At 35.1% G+C, this 19,063-nt stretch overlaps 1 protein-coding gene across 10 annotated transcripts in view; it reads right to left on the bottom strand.

Moving 5' to 3' along the window:
- Positions 1–16,731, bottom strand: part of znf740a (zinc finger protein 740a) — a 29,518-nt gene extending 12,787 nt beyond the window's left edge. For 5 of the 10 annotated variants that reach the window (XM_066672024.1, XM_066672031.1, XM_066672026.1 and 2 more), the window contains exons 1-12: positions 16,609–16,731; positions 13,754–13,928; positions 12,821–13,012; positions 12,033–12,179; positions 10,588–10,714; positions 9,841–9,924; positions 8,688–8,771; positions 7,697–7,780; positions 5,944–6,027; positions 4,993–5,076; positions 2,996–3,079; positions 1,109–1,192 (exon numbers count right to left, since the gene is read on the bottom strand). In XM_066672024.1, the coding sequence (XP_066528121.1) occupies positions 1,109–1,192; positions 2,996–3,079; positions 4,993–5,076; positions 5,944–6,027; positions 7,697–7,780; positions 8,688–8,771; positions 9,841–9,924; positions 10,588–10,714; positions 12,033–12,179; positions 12,821–13,012; positions 13,754–13,798 (1,099 nt within the window). In that variant the 5' untranslated portion in view covers positions 13,799–13,928; positions 16,609–16,731. The remainder of the gene's footprint in view (positions 1–1,108; positions 1,193–2,995; positions 3,080–4,992; positions 5,077–5,943; positions 6,028–7,696; positions 7,781–8,687; positions 8,772–9,840; positions 9,925–10,587; positions 10,715–12,032; positions 12,180–12,820; positions 13,013–13,753; positions 13,929–16,608) is intronic. The other 5 variants (XM_066672032.1, XM_066672034.1, XM_066672027.1 and 2 more) reach the window with 4 other exon arrangements.
- Between the last annotated feature and the right edge of the window lie 2,332 nt (positions 16,732–19,063).

The following is a 19,063-nucleotide window of genomic DNA, read 5'->3' as shown; positions in this document are numbered from 1 at the left end:
AAAGGTACAACTGTTCTTCCAAAACAAAGTGGCACTGCTGTAAATGAGTGTGTGTAGGTAAAGAGTTATAAACGTATTTAAGGATACTTATTACTAGGAATAGAAGTGATCAAACTCTATAAGATGACTGAATGAAGAAAGAAAAAAAATTCCCCCCCAGAGGTGGGTAGTAACTAATTACTGAGAATGTTCGATCCACATTACCCTGTCTTAAAATAAAGTACAGGATTCAGTTCAAAATACTACTTCTCTCTTACAAAGCTCTAAATAACCTTGCTCCCTCATACCTGTCTGTTGTTCTCCATCCCTAAAAACCCATTCACACTCAAACCCTAACCCAGCCGGGCTGCTCACTGTCCCTCCCTCCAGTCTCCACAGCTATGGTGATTGTGCCTTCTCTAGATCTGCTCCACAACTCTGGAACTCTGTTCCCCCTCTGGTTCAACATTCTCCAACTCTCTCTATATTCAAATCAAACCTCAAAAAATATCTTTTCTCCCTTGCTTATAATTCTCCTCTAACAATCTATTCATGCTTGTTCTGTACAGTTTGTTAATGTTTTGTACTTATTGTAACTGTGAAATCTCTATAAAATCTATTATTTTTACTTCTGCAACTTTTAAAAATACATTAATGAGCAAAGGAACCTACTTTCTCCTTAGCTCCATTTTCTTTGTTTGATTTTTTTTTTTCCCTCGTTCAAGTATGTAACGTGTTGATGTTTAGTTGCTGTGCTGCTTTGTGATTGGATGGCCTCAATGCCTCTGGAGATTTAGCATTTAATTTTAGACTAAAATGTGTGTGCATTGACCAGTTCCTGTGCTGAAAGATACAGGATGTTTCTGTGTAATTCCATAGATTAAAACACAGTCACTTAGAAGTAGCTTAAAGGGCTGATATTTTGTAATGAAACAAAGTTGTATTTTGGTAATTTAGGTATTCTCCTTTCCCCCACCCAAGTAACTTCATAATACTCTACCCACACTCTGCAGAGCATGATTAGGTGTTTTGTTCGGGGGGAATAAATAAATAAAAAGAAATAAATAATAAAATTCACTTAAATGTAGCACTGGGGTTAATTGTATGTGTACAAAGAGACAACACATACCCGTATGGGTGATGCTGTGTCTCTGGAGGTGGTAGCGTTGGAAAAACCTCATATCACACATGGTACAAGCAAATGGCTTCACCCCTAAATGCAGAGTACTAGTATTAGAATATGACTGTGGATATATGGATTCTGCGAAGTAACAAACACCTAACTCAAATGATACCCATGAGAAATTAGTGATTTTTTTTTTTTAAATGCATGCAGTTTTTGTAGTCAAATGCTTTGTTTGTTCAAAGTAAATGTATTCTCAAAGTTATCACTTTCAAGTAGTCCACAATTACTTTTTTCCCCATTTAGTCCACAATTGCTTTATTCGTTTAATCTTCAATTGCTTTAACCTATTAAAAACTTTGTAAAAGTAATTTGAAGCAGATTTTCAAAAGCATAGGTATTTTGTGTGTTGTATATTCCAATTGTAACATTTTATTCAGAAAAAAAGGGTTTTTCTTTTAATAAAATAATAATACATTGGAATACAGAGCACAGGGTTCTTCCACATCAACTCATTATTTATTTGTATTTATTTTTCCATGTTTGTCAGTACTTAGTTGAGACATCAATACCTGCCTGTTTTAAAAAGCTGCTACAAGTTTTTAAATGCTTTACAACTAAAAATCCATTTTGTGATTCTAACAAAGGGAACTAATCCTATACTTTTCCACATTTTCCCTAATAAGTATAATTATGTTTTAACATATCAAAGAATCTCATGTAATCTGAAAAAAACTGTAAAGTCAAAGTCAGCGCATGTGAGAATGGAGTCGGAAATGTTCTGGAATTTCTCCTGCATGCGCAGTATAAAGCGCGTGTTTCATTTCTCGCTGTGAGAGGGGGCCTTACACAGAAAATCTCACACTGGGCGCTGCGTGTGTGAATGACCCTTCCGGAACATCTCCAGTCCCGATACTCCAGAGTTTCTCTAGACATTCTCTGGAATTCATGTGTGAATAAACCAATAGAAGGTTACCCTGGTGATTTAAACTAAAACACCTTCCATATGCTGTGCTCCTGTGTCTGCAGTAGATAAAACTCTTTTTCCTGATGCTAAACTGATATAATCAGCCATGGTATGAGAGTGATGGCTGCATGCACAAATTCAGTGGTTGTCATTGAGCTGATAAAATTACAGTGCCATTAGTCACTACTTTATACAAAAACAATGTTGTCAACATACAATTCTGTACAGGTTCAGAAATGTATTTTCAAAATAATAATAAAGATCAATGTCCATTTCATGCTACAGCTGAAAGAAGCGCTTTCAGTTCAGTCAGGCATGAGTATTTAGTGAGCACTTAAACATTTAAATAGTGTTGATGGAGGAAGGTTAAAATACATGAATTAGAGATATTTTACTGTATTTGTAAATTTGTATTTAATAATGTTTGGCATTTCTGATTAATTTTGTTTCATACATTTATTTATTTATTTTTTTTTAAATCAAAGTACCTGTATATTTTCTCTTCTCGTTCAATTCTGGCTCACTTTATTTGGAGTGTTAATCCTTGCTTCAATTTCTTTTGGGTTTAATAAATTATCTTATATTAATTTACAATTGGTCTGAGTTGGTGTGGAATAACCAAGTCAAATTGATATGAAAATTCTAAGTAATTAAACTGGGCAATACTGCTACTTCAGGTTTAGTACATGCTGTTTATATATTAAGATGTGTAGCACAATAACACTCCTACATGGAGCAGTCCATAAATGTGAGTATGTGAGAAATTCTCACACCCCTAATTCCTTACTGCGTGGGAGTGAGAATGTATGTGAACGTGTAAGTTCCTTGAGGTACTAGACATGTGTATATATTTAAAAAAACAACAACAAAACACCACATTTTCGAAGTATGTGAAAAATTTAGGAGTGCAGTAAGGGGACACATACCCGTGTGGGTGAGACTGTGCCGTTGAAGGTGACAACGCTGAAAAAACCTCATATGGCACATGGAGCAAGCATATGGCTTCACCCCTGAATACAGAGCATCACTGCATTAGTACAGGGCCATTTTACTGGGCCCAAGTATTGAATAAATATGGCAAATTTCAAATTAACAGTAAGATTTTGTTTCTGCTGGCATTCGATTGATACAAAGAAGGCACTAGTCATGGCAATATAAACTAGATTTCTATGGTATTTAAAAATACTGGCTGCATAAGTATTCAAAACCCTTGCCAATACTCAAAAATAAAAGGTATTCCACTTACATACATTCAGTAAAAATTCCATAAAAGGGACAAAGAGAAATGCACCAAAATCTTTTAAAACCTCTTTACAAGATATAAAAGGTTAGATTTTGTATTTTCACTCCTGGGCTCCCCCTATAGCTACATAAGTGTAATTCACTTTTCCAGCACTGTCCAAACATTACATTGTGCAGTTCCTGCCAGTGCTGACTGGAGTAGCAAAGACAGAGCAGCTCTATACTCCTTATCACAGGTCAGTGAAGCATCACAGTGCTGAAATTTTTATGTAAAAATACTACCTAGTGATCCTTTAAAAAAAGTGGTTCCCAAAGAGGGGCACGTACTAATATATTTGCGGGGTTAGCAAGGCAAATAAATGAGATACCCAATGCATGTCATGTTATAAAAATGACATTTGACTTTATTTTGGTTTGTTCAATAAGACATTGTAGTTTTGTATGAAATTCACTGTTTTAAATAAGGTCTAGTGGAGTCTGGAGGCAAGAGACCTGTATGTGTATGTGGTGGTGGTGGTGCTTAGGGGTGAGTCCTTTAAAGTGGAGGTGCTACAGAAGCCTTTAGGAACCACTGATTTAAAGTAACATCAAGAATATTTAAACAATTTTTCTTCCAAAAATATATGCTCGAGGTTATTTCCATTTCTATTTTATAATACAAGTCACTTTAATGAACCACAACACAACATCCACAACCAATTGGGGGTTAGGTGCCTTGCACAAGGGCACTTCACTTGTGCAAGGCACCTAACCCCCAATTGGTTAGAGAAGAGGGACTGGGACCAGAAAGTCACCAATTTAACCCACAAATTAGGGGTAGAGGGAGTGAAGAAACAGCACAGTTTCCTCCCTCAATATCCACTGCAGTTGCCCAACAACCCAACTGTACCCCTAGTGCACTGGTTTTTGGGTTTGTGTGTGTTCACTGCCACGTATGTGTTAAACTAAAAAAAAAAAAAACATTACCAAAAAAAAGATCATGTTAGGGCTGGCAGCCCATTGGTCCAGTTGCATGTGTTTGCTAAATAAATTGTTCACAGTACCACATGTGTATGCTCAGTACCACAGATGGGTTAAATGCAAAGAATTATTTACCCCAAGGAGATTAAAAAAAGTATCACTTCTTTCTTGAATTTCAGGATAAATATTTACTAAGACTTAAAAGTTTCAAAAAGATTCAGATTAAGACTTGGGTTCCTCAAATAGGGAACCCATGACTTGCATAAACAGTCTCCTACATTTCATTCTTAGGGTTTAAAAAAAAAAAAAAAAAAAAAAAAAAAAAAAATCTATACCATAACTTCCCTTTAATGTAAGTGTGTCTTATGGACCTGGGTCAACATACTTATGCAATCAGAATTTTTCCCCATTCATACTATGAGAAGAACTAAATATTCACCAGCTGATTTGGCCATTATTTATACTTGCTAGCCATGTGTATCGGTAGAAAATTATTTGCAGATAAACAGTTGTTCCCTCTACAAGAAAATTTTTTTAGAAGCACTAAGTTTGTGGCTATAGAAATATTTAATGTAATAGCTTGATGACATTTATTTGGTCCTAATGTCATGCACTCAACAAATTCCATGCAAAGCAAGGATTTCTAAGAAGTGAGATATTTAAAAAGACTCGCAGAAGTGATTAAAGTACCCAAAAATAGGGTTCTCGCGAGGACACATACCCGTATGGGTTAGGCTGTGTCTTTGGAGATGGTAACGCTGAAAAAACTTCATGTCACACATGGAACAAGCATACGGCTTCACCCCTAAACACACAGAGCACCATTAATGTTATGATTTTTGTGAAAGAAAAACATTGCTACTTCAGCTAAGCCTTTGAACCACACAGATCCAATATATTCTTAAATTCACCACATCCAAACTCGAGTTTGTTGCAGCCAGAGCAGCAATGGTGCAGTGGAACAGACAAATAACGAAGCACATGAAATAGAGACTCATATGCAATGTTGCCAACTGTGTAGTTAAAACTAAGTCAACCTCCAACTAGGTTCATCATGAAGATTTTAGCCGGCGAACGGGTATGAGAATAATTGTGACAAATTTGTTCTTATTTTTGATCACTGCATTGTAAGCAATTTATAAAACATTGCCCAAATGTGCTGATATCTTGCTTCCTGTATATATTACAAAAATAAATAAATAAATAAATAAATAAAAATAAATAAATAAAATAAAAACTCTCAAGCTCAAATTAACAACCATTATGCACTGTTGCCCTCTTTAAAATAAATAAATAAATAATAATTTACTCACCAACATCCTCTAAAGCTCTTTACAAACCTCAAACAACAATACTCACAGCTGCCTTCTAAATGATAATCTTCAAATAAACAAACATTACTCTGATTATAATTATCTTTGCTAATGCTTGCTCTGATGTTCAACCCAGTGCTTTAAAATCAAAATGATAGGTATCAGTGCAGATACTGGACCATGGAGAGAGACACATAGACACCTTTTTTGAAAAACTTTAAAATGTCCTGATCAAATAAATTTATCAATCTTTAAAACTGAACCTCAAAGGTTCGGAACAAGTTGGCAACAGTGCTCAGCTCCACGTATGTGTGGCCGTTTTGTGAAAAGAGCGATATTTAAGGAGAGACGACCCATACCCGTGTGAGTGAGGCTGTGTCTCTGCAGGTGGTAACGTTGGAAAAAACGCCTGTCACACATGGAGCAAGCGTAGGGCTTCACCCCTGAATACACAGAGCAGATCATTAGCTCACAATTAAGAAATAGTTAACTATAAAAAAATAAATAAATTCAAAGCAACTGAAGCACTACAGATCAGTTTGTTGACAGTGCATCAACATGAAGTAAAGCATGCTTTCAGTTCGGAGATATCCACAATATTTTCAACTGGATTATGGGGAAAATGTCCAGTTTGGGAACTTGTTAGTCTAAAATAAGGCCAAACCTAGACAGGTATTTGCCAATTTCGAAAATAAAAATAAAATTCTGCTTTCAAACAGCTTTAAAAGATTCTATGGCAATGTGGTTTAAATGTAACACCATTAAAAGACAGCAACAGTTTTTTTTTTTTGTTTTTTTTTTGTTTTTTTTAAGTTCAGGAGTGTATATACTGCGTTTTTATTCAACATAATCACAAACTAACCCTTCCTATGATAACTAATTCAGTGTCGTCATTACTGGGTACTCCTACTCTATTTACATATTCTATAGACCACATTAGAATGCTCCATATATCACTACTTTATTGACACACATGGTCAATGCAAGACAAAATTTTCTTGTATGAAATACAGATGATTTAACATATCAGTTATGTGTTTCTAAGATGCAGTTAACAAATGTGAAAGTGCACTGAACATAATTCCCTTAATTTTTATATTGCAATCATGGGGCACAAGAATATTGTGGATACTCTGTAAATATTAAAAACTTGTTTGAACAATCTTAATCAAAACTGCACATGATATTAACTGGTAAATTTCTCATAGCCATTAATATAATCAATATTATGTATTTACAGAACTAGACAAAATTGTATAAAGTAGATCACGTTTCATAAAGACAAAAACTAGATACATTATTTTTTACTAGGAACTGTTCCAAGAACAAAAATTGTAAATTGAAATCAATTGCTATCAGTTTAAAAGTCATTCTTTCATTCTCCATCTTAATACGGAGGTGAACACAGTATACATTGATATGTCATATCAATGTAAACAACTGTGGATTCTAATAACCTAATTAACGTACCATTGTACAATATATAAAAGGTAGCAAGAATATAAAAATAATTATCCTCTGCAGAAACAATTCCAACTTCCTGGCTTCTCTAATCATCTCAAACCAGCCTCAGAGGTGTCAGGTAACAAGATTCAGGGCAGGTTTTTTTACTTTACAGTCCTGAACTTGCCACATCTATTTAGAACCTATGCATATGGGATACAATTAAACTATTTAAAAATTCTGCTGCAACAATATTCACAACACTGGGACTGGAATGAAAGAATGGGAATGGGTTCTGTTCTTTTCTTCCCCTCTTTCTGAGCCCCATTAAGGATCACAAAAATACAGAGAGGTGATTGCTTTGCACAGAAAGCTGAAGCCATGCTGAAGAATATCTAACATGCGAAACAGGCAATGGAGAAATATGTTTAACAAAATGAATAAAAGAAAAAACTAAATACAAACAAATGGCGAAAGTTTTTATACTGTCACAGCAGAAAGCAGCAAAATTACAGGGCAAAGCTGTGTTCAGAAGCCAATTGACCAACCAACAAATTACAAAAGTGTTTTTATACAAAAGTTATCATAGTGCTTTGAGCAGCCGGTTGCATTTGTGCAAAGAGTTAAAATGAGGGCGGGGCGGGGAGATCGGGTGTGGGGGGGTCATACCCGTGTGAATGAGGCTGTGTCTCTGAAGATGATAACGTTGGAAAAACCGCATGTCACACATGGTGCAAGCATACGGTTTCACCCCTGAATATACAGAGCAGAGTGTAAATAACACAAATCCAGAAAATATTTATATTTTAGACAAACATTGCTGTAACGCATCGCCAACCAATCATGGTTTCTGAAGCAAAAACACCTTAAAATATAACTCATTTCAATCTGAATGTAATTGTCCAGAACAATTAAAGCATAATAGCATAATATTCATCATGTGGAAGGTTTTGGTCTGTGTAGACAAGCACTGGATATCTGTAGCCCAATATTTACATTTAATTTTTTTTACATTTATTTTAGGTTTAAATAAACAATTCACAAATCTGATTTTTTTTAATGTACTGAATCTTGGGGTTTTAGTCATGTTTAGTTTCAAGTTCTCTTAAAATATATTTTCTTTTTTAAAAAAATGTTGAATATAAAAGGATGATGTGTTGGCTGAATAAATTGTAAATATTTGTCTACTGTTCTGCTATAGTACATTAAAACAGAGCATATCATGGTTGGTTCTGCACAAATTTAGTGAGATACTAACTGATGTGTTTATATTGTTTGGGCCTAATCGCTCACAAAATATGAGAGTTTTCCCATATGTTTAATATCGATAACAACTGAAAAGACTAAACATACTCAGACTTCATCAACACAAAATGATAGTTTCTATGTTACCCGAATTTGCACTGCTGCTTACTTCACTGCATGCGCAAATAAGCAAATATTCAAAGAAGGCTAAAGTTATAATTTAAGTTTGCTTCATAATAAGTATTTATTACTTATTAACATGTAATTGGATGACAATGGCTTACTAAACTCTCATTAATAAAATCTCATACATAAATAATATAGATAATACTCTAATGCACCTTTTTTTTGTTGTTCAACTGCCTGTTTTTTTTTTTAATATTTAAATATTTATATCTAATACGTTGACACATACCCGTGTGAGTGAGGCTGTGTCTCTCCAAGTGGTAACGTTGGAAAAACCGCATGTCACACATCGAGCAAGCATACGGCTTCACCCCTAAACGCACAGAGCAGTACATAATTCAGTGATCGTCTACACAGAATTTAAATAAAATAAAACTGATGTTATTTGGGTATTTCTTGGGGACTAGAAGAGGGCTTATTGATAGAAGCACAGCTTTGCTTTACTTTTCTACAACATGTGACATAGAAGATATGAAAAGCAGAGTCCTGTCCAGTATTTTGGAGGTAACTTAACAACAAATGTTTTGATTGGTCAAATGGCTGTAATCAGAATCAGAATTGAGGTTCAGCATTTTTCCTGTATACATAGCTTAATACATTATCAGATGATTAATGCGACATGCATTAATTTAATTACCAAGAGCGATTCGGAAATGTTCTGCATCTGAAAATGATCTTTCATTTTAAATAAACATTCTGATCTATTTCTGATGATGATGAAAATTACAGGAAATCCTTCATTACAAATAAATTCAAACTCGTATCTCTGTATTGCCATATTTTAACTGAAAACTGTATTTTAGTCATTGCAGCAAATATATCTAAATGCAAAACTTGAGTGAATACAGTACCTACAGTGTAGACAACGTCTACAAATACCACTTGATTTCTTCAAGACTCATTATTATTTATCTCCTAGAATCAATTCCACATCTCAGAATGTAATATTTACCAGATCCTCCAAGACTTACTGCTAAGATTCAATTACATCTGGGCAAATAAGTATAAAAGTTACTTATAAGCAGTTACATAGTAACATATTTAACAGCATACATTACCTAAAGTATCTTGAACCACCATAATATATACAACGAAGAATGTACTTCTGTGAAGCAGTATGTTAGTTCAAGATACGGTTGAGATGAGTTTACTAGAATACTGTAATCGAATGGAACAAAATATTCTGCTTGGATCATTTTTGATAAAATTGTTACAAAATAATCCAAGCATTAAGCATCCAAGCTAAGCAAATCTGGGCAGAGCATTACCTTAGACTGAATCAACTGCCTCAGAATTGTGCAGCACTAATTATGGAATTTCAAGGACATAACTTTAAGAATCTGAACATTTTAGTGTAAAATATAATGATAAATTAATCATACCAGTGTGAGTAAGGCTGTGTCGTTCCAAGTGGTATCGCTGAATAAATCTCATGTCACATATGGCACAAGCAAATGGCTTCTCCCCTGTGTGGGGGGGGGGGGAAATAATAATAATAATAAAATAAATAAAACGTTAAAATCTTAAAGTACACAAGGCTACACACGATTTAGTCTTAAAAACACAAAGCATGCAAAACCAGTAGCTGTAAGGTTTTAAAAAAATGTAAATAAAAAAACCTCCTTAAAAATGATTAAAAGGGGAAAAAAGTAATACTCTAAAATGTTGCCCATCTCAAAATTTTAATCAAATAACATTGAAATGAACAGTTAATTGGCCAAGGACAATATTCATACTGAAAAAGCAACAAAATCCTAGGCTTGAGACAAGGAGAACATTTTAACTTATAAAAAGCAGCTCATCATACAGACAAATCTATTAAACTAAAAATGTTCTTATAAATATGTGAAAATACAGATAGGCTGCCAAAATAACCTTATCTGAAAAACAATGTTTTACATTTTCTGTGAAAAAAAAAAGAATCAAACACACCCAGCATATTATTATAACAGCACATTTATTTTAAACACGGCCACACCATGTGGGAGACTAGATTTGATTCTTCAACTACAAGGGCACATACAGATTTATTTTGAAACTATTTATTTATTTTTCCTTAATATTTTAATTCTGTATAGAAACAAACACCAGATGACAAGTGCAGATAAGAGCAAAAGTAAGAGCTGTACCAGTATGAATGAGAATGTGTCTTTTCAGATGATATCCACTTCTGAAGGCCCCATAGCAGTGGTCACAGATGAAGTTCTTCTGCACTTTGGAAAGTGGGCAATTCCCATTTTCATCAACCACAACTGCCTGAGAATCAACAGCTTTAGTCAGAAGCAAGAAACTAATGTTTTTTTTAACCCATTTTTAAAAACATTAAAACTCTTAATCTTTAATTACATGTTATTATTATTTTAGTATTTCAAGAACTCTAAAAGGTGTTTAATTACAAAGAGAGCACTGCATTTAGTGTAGCACAGAAAGTAAAACATTAAATAAAAAGTGTCAAACTGCCCAGAGTTATTAATGGCCATCTTTAAAGGTGACACAAGTGCTTTGCGTCTAGGTAAAAATACGGTCATGTAAATGTCTAAGTCAGCGCAGTATTTTTGCCACATGTCCCACAGCAAATTAATTATCTGTAATTTACTCACTATGTTTCTATATACTCAATATATTTGCATTATACATCATACATCTTATTGTTCCACATAAATAACCAAACATGTAAAATTATCAAGGGTGGGCAAATTTCATATGATTCACTGCATTTAACCACAACTGACTGCAGCGCTATTGCCTCTTTTAAAACATACAATAACTGTTATTGTCCTTCCACTCCTCCCCTCTGGCTTTTCTTTTCAGACAAACCCCACCCCAAACCCATCCCTTCCCCCAACACCACAAAAGACCTCCTCCTCCACCACCTCCTGCCCCCACACAAACAAAAATGTGAGGGGTGTACCTTGCGGAACCATCTCTGAACCAAACTGGGTCATAAGTGTGCATAAAACCAGAAATGATACAGTGAAAAATGCAAATAGATGTTCAAAGTTTACATATACACAAATTTGTAGAAGATAACCAAGTTTGTGTGTTCAATAAAACCTTAGAATCAGAAAAACATGCCCAAAAAAAAAAAAAGATCGCTGTCCACTCGTTCTATTTCTTGTTTACAGAGCTACATATATCTTTTGTCATTTATGTTTTAAAATAAGAGTTTAAAACTAGTCCTTTTGCCATAAGTTGTTTTAGGGTAGGCTTATTTAGTTATAATGTTTTATAGGTACCCTAAAATACAAACATAACACTAAAATACAAAATTCTGTTAATATAAAAGGACATTGGCCCACACAAGCATGTGTATATTAAAAATAATTTTTTTGGAGTGCTTTTCTTATGAAACATTAGAACAAAGCAAATACAGCTCACTCTTCAATCAAGTGTACACTTATTAGAGAAGTCATTGATCTCATACTATTAGAGAATGTAGAAGATATGGGCAGTATTTGGATGGTGCCAAAAATGCTGGATAATCAGAGAACAGACAAAGGAGACAGCAGAAAATGAAAAACAAAACACACACACACTCACACACCTCCCCCCCTCTTCTCTTTAAAACACTGACCTTCCCTCCTTTCCCCTCCTGCTCCCTGACTTTACAGGGCGTTCCCGACTTCCTGTTCTTTTTCTTCAGTTGCATGTCCTCACTGGGTCTCATTTCCTTCTCTTCAAGGAGCCGGGGAGCATGAAAATCTCCCTCTTTCCGGAGAAGCTACACACAAACATAAAAAGTCTGAGTATTAAGAGCACGTTACCTAAAAATCACAGGGCACCCAGCAACATGTGCCTAATTTGAAGAATGTTCAATATTGACTAAACAGCTCAAAAATGCAAATACAACACACTTAAATTAACTCTAAGGCTAATTAGTTAATTATCAGTACTGAAGATTTCAGAAGAAAATGTTGGATAAGCAGGTTTAAAAAAGAACCTATAAAATCAAATTGAATTTGGTCAAATATCCACGTCTTAGCTAATTAATCTAAAAATCTGTCCAGGCAGAAATATTCATTACCTCTGGCTGAATGAGCAGAGCTAAACTGCTTTAAGTTGAAGGGCATATATTTAAATGGGCTGGATTTGTGACATCACAAAAACAATTAAAAACATCCTGCCTTTTGCAGCTTAGTTTCCAAAGATGTACACTTAAGGGTGGAAAAAGTGAGCAGTTGCTTTATAAATATTTCAAAATGCCTTATTTTAAGGCCCTGTAGCTTTCCAAATTTCTAAAAGATAGCTGTATTTGGTAACTTGTATTTACGCACTAGACAGGTTGTTTGGGTTTAGGAACATGCCCAACTGACAATGTTAACCTCGTTTAATCCCCCCCCCACAATTTTTTTTTTCCCTAACCAGAGGAGGGCAGGTCATGCCAGTGGGCAAGACCATGTGTCCCTGTGCGCCTCTATCCTGCACATCCCTCTGGGCAGAGACGTGTCCCGGAGCTGGACCCAGTGGAGACATCATCTTCTTGGGGGCAGTCATGGAGCTGGCTTGCATCAGGGCCATGCTAGAGAGAACAGCTTCACAACCGAGCAGCCCCGCCTTGAAAAGACACAATTTAGAAAGATTTTAGTTTCAATGCCCGACAGAAAAGAGTGGGTATGAGACTTTATAGGATCAGCCAGTTTTAACAACAAAAAGCAGCAAACAATATTGATGAAACTGACACAAAATGAACAATACCACACAGTTCAACTTGCATGAAGTGAAGAATTAAACTGCTGTGTAGTCTCTTAATTAGTCAGTTTTTGGTCCATGGAGTGGGTATCTCACATGGCAGTTATCATGTTTACAACAGATATAGCAAAGAACCTGATACATCTAGCCTAAAAGGCTAATAACATTTCATATGACTTCTTGCTATTTTCATACCAAGTTTAGATCAAGAAACTCTTCTTAAAGAATTAACACGTTAATCTGCGCAGGCCAATAAGCTTCTCATGTCATATTACACATATACCAGAGCTGCACAATATACATGTCAAATAATTTGTTAAGATTCCTTATAATTAGTGAATTCAGCTGCTTTTAGATGCAGAACTTCTAGGTCATCAAGCTCAGTGCCAAATATTGGCTGGTTGGGTACACAGCATTGGGCTGTGGAGCAGTAAATCTTGGTTCTTTGAATTCACAAGCATACAGATGGAACAAGAAATGTTATATTAAAGCTACACTATATGTAATGAACAATTCCTAATATACAGTTTCATACATAGTTGGAAAAAACTCTTGAAGAAACATTAGATAGTTCAAATCATGGGACTTGACCATGAGGAGACTGACCCATTTCATATGGTCACGGACCGAGCTGCTTGGGATGTGTGACATCACCGTAGAGACCGGACGAATGTGGGTGGGGAAAGGGGTGGGGACAAGGAGGCCAGAAGAGATGTCACTCAGGATGATGTGCAAGACAATAGATGACAACTATTCCTATCATCTGGCTCTTGTTTTCGTCCTTGTGGAGTGAGATATAGAACAGAAATTGGAGGTATAATTATAGTCAAATCACAGAGCAAAAACATCAGTTTTTAAATTTCAAGGTCTTCCTATGGAGTTTTTAATTGTAATGTAATACACCAGCATAAACAGAAATTAAACAATATTTAGAGATTAAAATCCAAGTCCATTCTTGCTTGTTCTGCTCCCATCAAACTTGAGTATTTATTAAGTTTTCTTCTGTTGAACAAAAAATATCAGGCAATATTTTGCCAATGAAATAATACATTGATGTGTCTAAATACTATGTAGTACAATTAAATCAACTACCAGGTACAAAACTGTAAAACTTGAGAAGTGACCTCTGTATAGCAAGTAAAGCTCAATCTATTCTACACTGTATCTGGCTTTAAAAAAGATTAAAAAAAAACAGCATTTTTTGCGAAATGGTTCAATTTGACCAATAAATAAAACTGATAATCAATGATACATTTACTTTAAAGAATGAGGCAATGCTGGATTACTCTGATGTAATGTCTAGTTTATTTCCCAGCTTTGCTAACCAGGGAAGATTTAACTCAAATTTCTTGTTTTGATGTATGTTTATGTATGAGTACATAAAAAAAATACTGTATACCCGCATACAGAAAATATACAACAAACATTAAAAATGCATCCCATACTTCATAGAAATTGTCTACTGAATAGTTTAAGTGATCACACATATTTCTTTTCATTATATACTTTTCCAAAAAAGGTAAAATCATAGATAGAAAATATCTCCTAACATTTTCTCCAGCTGTTTAAAGTAAGGCATTGCATCCCTGTAAGCATCAGAAAAACAGATGCACATTTATAATTAATAAAAAAAATTAATTAAAAAAAATGTGAGTGACATCTGTTCAGGAGGAGAAACCTGCCCCAGAACTAAATTGAGCAACTAAAAACAGACGAGCAGAACCTTTGCTTTGCATATGAGAGCTCTACATCAAGTAATACCTGACTCTGTTTGAACCATACTTAGTGTTTAACGATATCTAGTTTTCACTGTTGATTTGTAGTGGGCAACAACAATATATCATACCATTACTGCAGTAAAGTATTTTTTATAGTATTCTACAATGCACAACAACTGTATGCTTCTTATATTTTAAACCTATTCCATACCACAACAGATCCTATGCAGTAAAGTTTAACTTCAAAGAATTTATCAGTATAGTTCGAATATTGTAATTGTATTTTTGCCATTTCTTACACCCTGGGTCCCAAAGGGTTCTCAGAAGAAACTGCACATTTAATAATTGCCTATGATTCACTAAAGGACTTTACAATTTTCTGTATATTTATAATGTCCTCCACAAAATGCAAGGAGTCTATATTAACTAAAGGCCCCTCATCCTAGATTAGATTAGATTAGATTCAACTTTATTGTCATTGTGTACAAGTACATGGCCAATGAAATGTACTTAGCATCTAACCAGAAGTGCAATATATAACATTATTTACATAATTAACATAAAGTGCAGTTGTGATTATTTACATAAAGTGCAGTTGTGAAATGACATTATGATTATGGATTGTGATTAAAGTGCAGTTGTGATATGACACATTATCAGTTTTACCAGCGTCTTACCAGTTTTAGTAATATTATCCTACATACACCCACATACTGTATTCCCAGGGACGCCACTTTGAAACTGTCCTAGATCAAACTTACAAAAATATTCCACACTTTAAACTGTCCACACAAATATGAATCCACACCAAGATCCATTTAGGGCCGTTTTTTAAACCCCAAAATTATGATTAAGTCCTGACTTAAGTAGGTTATCAAATTCTGAAAAGCAGATGGAAATAGAGTGATGGTTCTAGAAGATATTAAAAATGAACTCTTATCTACACGGGTTACAAAAAAATGGGATATTTGGTCACTTAAGAGTGGACAATGTAGACTCGAAGATGTGGAATAACATTAACGTTATTATAGAGCTAAGAGCCGTCATTATGAAGAAAAGTATTGATTCTGTTGTTATTCCGGGTTAAAAAATGTGATGTAATTGTTATTTTAGTAATAAAACACTGCAGCAATCACAGGTTTACAAACATTAAAGGGCTACAGGCAAGAGCTATAGCTACATTTTCTAATTTCATTTTACAAGACAATCCAAACAAACTTATCTTTTTTTAGTTCGTTTACAACAAGTTATCGCTACAATATCAAGATAAATAACAATAATTGCCCCATGAAGCAATTTAAACCCACATATACACCGTTAGCTAGTAGCTACGGCTAAAAAAAAAGCTAGCTAACAAACTCCTACGCAAAAAACAGTAAAAATAGTCAGATAATGGTTTATAATCCTTTCTAACGCAAATGAAATATAGAAATGAGTGTTCAAACGTGGTTAAAACTTGTATATATACATACTAGCCACTAAACAACGTTTTTGTCTCCAAAATATTCTTCGAATTTTCCGTTCCACCTTAAAAAGGTGCAGCAGTGTGGGCGCCACAATGTAAATTGATGCGGCATTTAAGGTGGAACTGAGAATTCGAAAAGAAGCAGGCAAATATGCAGCGATTAGCAGGGTTAGCATCTAATAAAACACTCAGAAACCTCGATTAACGATTTAACTCACTTTTAACGCACACAGAAGACCACAAACACTCCACAAAATGTGAAAAAAATACGGTTTTACCTTCAAATCTTCCCCAGAGCGCAATTTTCTCTCTTTTATCGCCGCGGCCACATCAGCTAACGGCAGGGCTCCGTTTACAAACACAGGAAACAGCGGCGGAAGAGTTCAGCTCTAATCACCAATACACCTTCAGAGCTGATCAATACTCAGCAGCGCTTATCTATACTGTTCGTTTAGGCCTTTACTGAAAATATATTTACTCTTACTGAGACTTTTTTCAGACGTGCATTGTTGGTCCACAAAAATTAATACACGCAATAAATAGTGAAAATATATTTTTGTTGAATGAACATGAGAATATTATTCGTTTTCTGCAAACGTTAAAATATAAAACGTTTTTTCACATTTATACGACTTATTAACCTATTAAAATGTATAAATTTTGAGTAAATGTGGGCAATATAGCAAAAAAATAATAATAATAATAAAGGTGACTGCGGTTTGGCATTAAAAACTAAATATTTATCAAGGGGTTAAATAAAATTGACCTTTAAGGACACTGTGGGATAGAGGCCCTTTAATCCAAATTTTTGGGTAGAACGGGGTGTTTCACACTTCAGTTCTATACTGATAGAAATGGGACGTTATGAAAAGTTCCAGTGACCACACCACCCTCAGTCAGGAATTAATGATTTATCCATATTTTGTACGTTTTTTTTTTCTTTGAAAGATTATATTTACAGCAGACTGCGTTTTACCCCAGTAATAACAATTTTATTACTTTTACTGGATGATTGATTTAGTCCTCTACAAACCTATCAAAGATCCTGGATACAATTTAGATTTCTGTAAATGATACAGAGGAAACTTGCAAATTATGTTTAGATTAGATTTGTGCATCTTATGGCCAGTTGTAAAATGGACTTGGGACAAATCTTATCTGGGCTTGTTATGAGGAATGTAATCAGCCAGCTGTACTTGTTTTTAAAGGAGAAATAAACCACTTCACCACCAAAAAAATATTTTTGACCAGTGAACAATATTTAAGAAATTATTATTTTTCAGTGCTTCTTTTCATGTTATGAAACATTCATTATACTGACACCTAGTGTTCTGGTTGTATAGGGACACTCAGTGTGCTAATTAAGGGAACTGTTTATATTAAAATAAGTGTGCTAAATGTAGTACATTTTGGTGAAAAAATAAATGATAGCCCCTTTAATGCTGATGTTCATGGGATTATAATTTTATGGACTGTATACTGGGGTGTTCTTCGTGTTTGGCATTAGCAAACAGGAATAATCTAAGCATATCTCTAAAACAATGTTAGAGACATGGAACACCAGAAGTTTAATGAACCTGATACAACTCGACAAAACACTGAAAAAAAGTGATAAATTGTGTGACATTTGACATATTTAATGTATATAAAGTGTATAAACACACACGCACACACACTCAATGAACAACAAAACAGAGAAAGAGAGATTATAATGAGGAACATATTAGGAACCTGTGAGCATTGTTAAATGACACACTCAGGCAAGACATGACATGCAGGCATGCACTGTGGGGTGGTATCCACAGTGTACATTACACCACCAATCTCCAGAAATGCACTCTCAAATCCCAAACTGAAAGTGGCTGATGAAATTATTTGGGAGCCTGAGCATACCTGAAACCATCTTGCTCATAAGGCTTCTAAGGTAGACCACTACGTTTTGTTTTGTGGGTGACGAGACGAGCAGCAGAGTTCTGGACCATTTGGAGTAGTGAGGCGCTAATGCCAAGCAGAAGAGAGTTACAATAGTCAAGACGGCTGGAGATGAATGCATGAATGCAAATGCAAAGATGAAGGACAGATTTTAGCAATGTTGCAAAGGTGAAAGAATGAGGTTTTTTATGATGAAACTAACATGGGAATGAAATGTGAGAGCAGAGTCAAGGGTGACACCAAGATTTCAAAACACAGGGGAGAGGGACATTGTGACATCATCAATTGAGAGTGTGAGGGAGCTGGTTTTATTGAGGGTAGATTTGGAACCAATGCGGATTGGATCAGTTTTATTACTATTAAGCATCAGTGAATTGTGTGTCATCCAGTGCCTGATATTAAAGAGACATAGTTTAAATTTGGAGAGTGGTGGGTCATTAAAAGAATTGGTCCGGAAATAAATCTGTGTGTCATCAGCATAACAGTGTAAATCAAGATTAAAATGTATATTAGATTGGAAGTATATAGACAATAAATAGTAGTGGGCCAAGCACAGAACCTTGTGGGACCCCTTGTGAAAAGATGTGGCATGGTGCAACAGGTAATGTTGTTGTCAAACAACTCCAGGGTCCTGGGATTGTGGGGGTTATACCCCACTCCATGTGACTGTCTGTGAGGAGTTTGTTGTGTTCTCCCCATGTCTGTGTGGGTTTCCTCAGGGTGCTCCGGTTTCCTCCCACGGTCCAAAACTCCCCCTCTGGGGTGTGTTCCCGCCTTGTGCCCAGTGATTACAAATAGGCT

Source organism: Hoplias malabaricus, chromosome 5 (genome assembly GCF_029633855.1).
Source record: "Hoplias malabaricus isolate fHopMal1 chromosome 5, fHopMal1.hap1, whole genome shotgun sequence".
NCBI lineage: Eukaryota > Metazoa > Chordata > Actinopteri > Characiformes > Erythrinidae > Hoplias > Hoplias malabaricus.
This window is presented reverse-complemented; position numbering and strand designations above follow the sequence as displayed.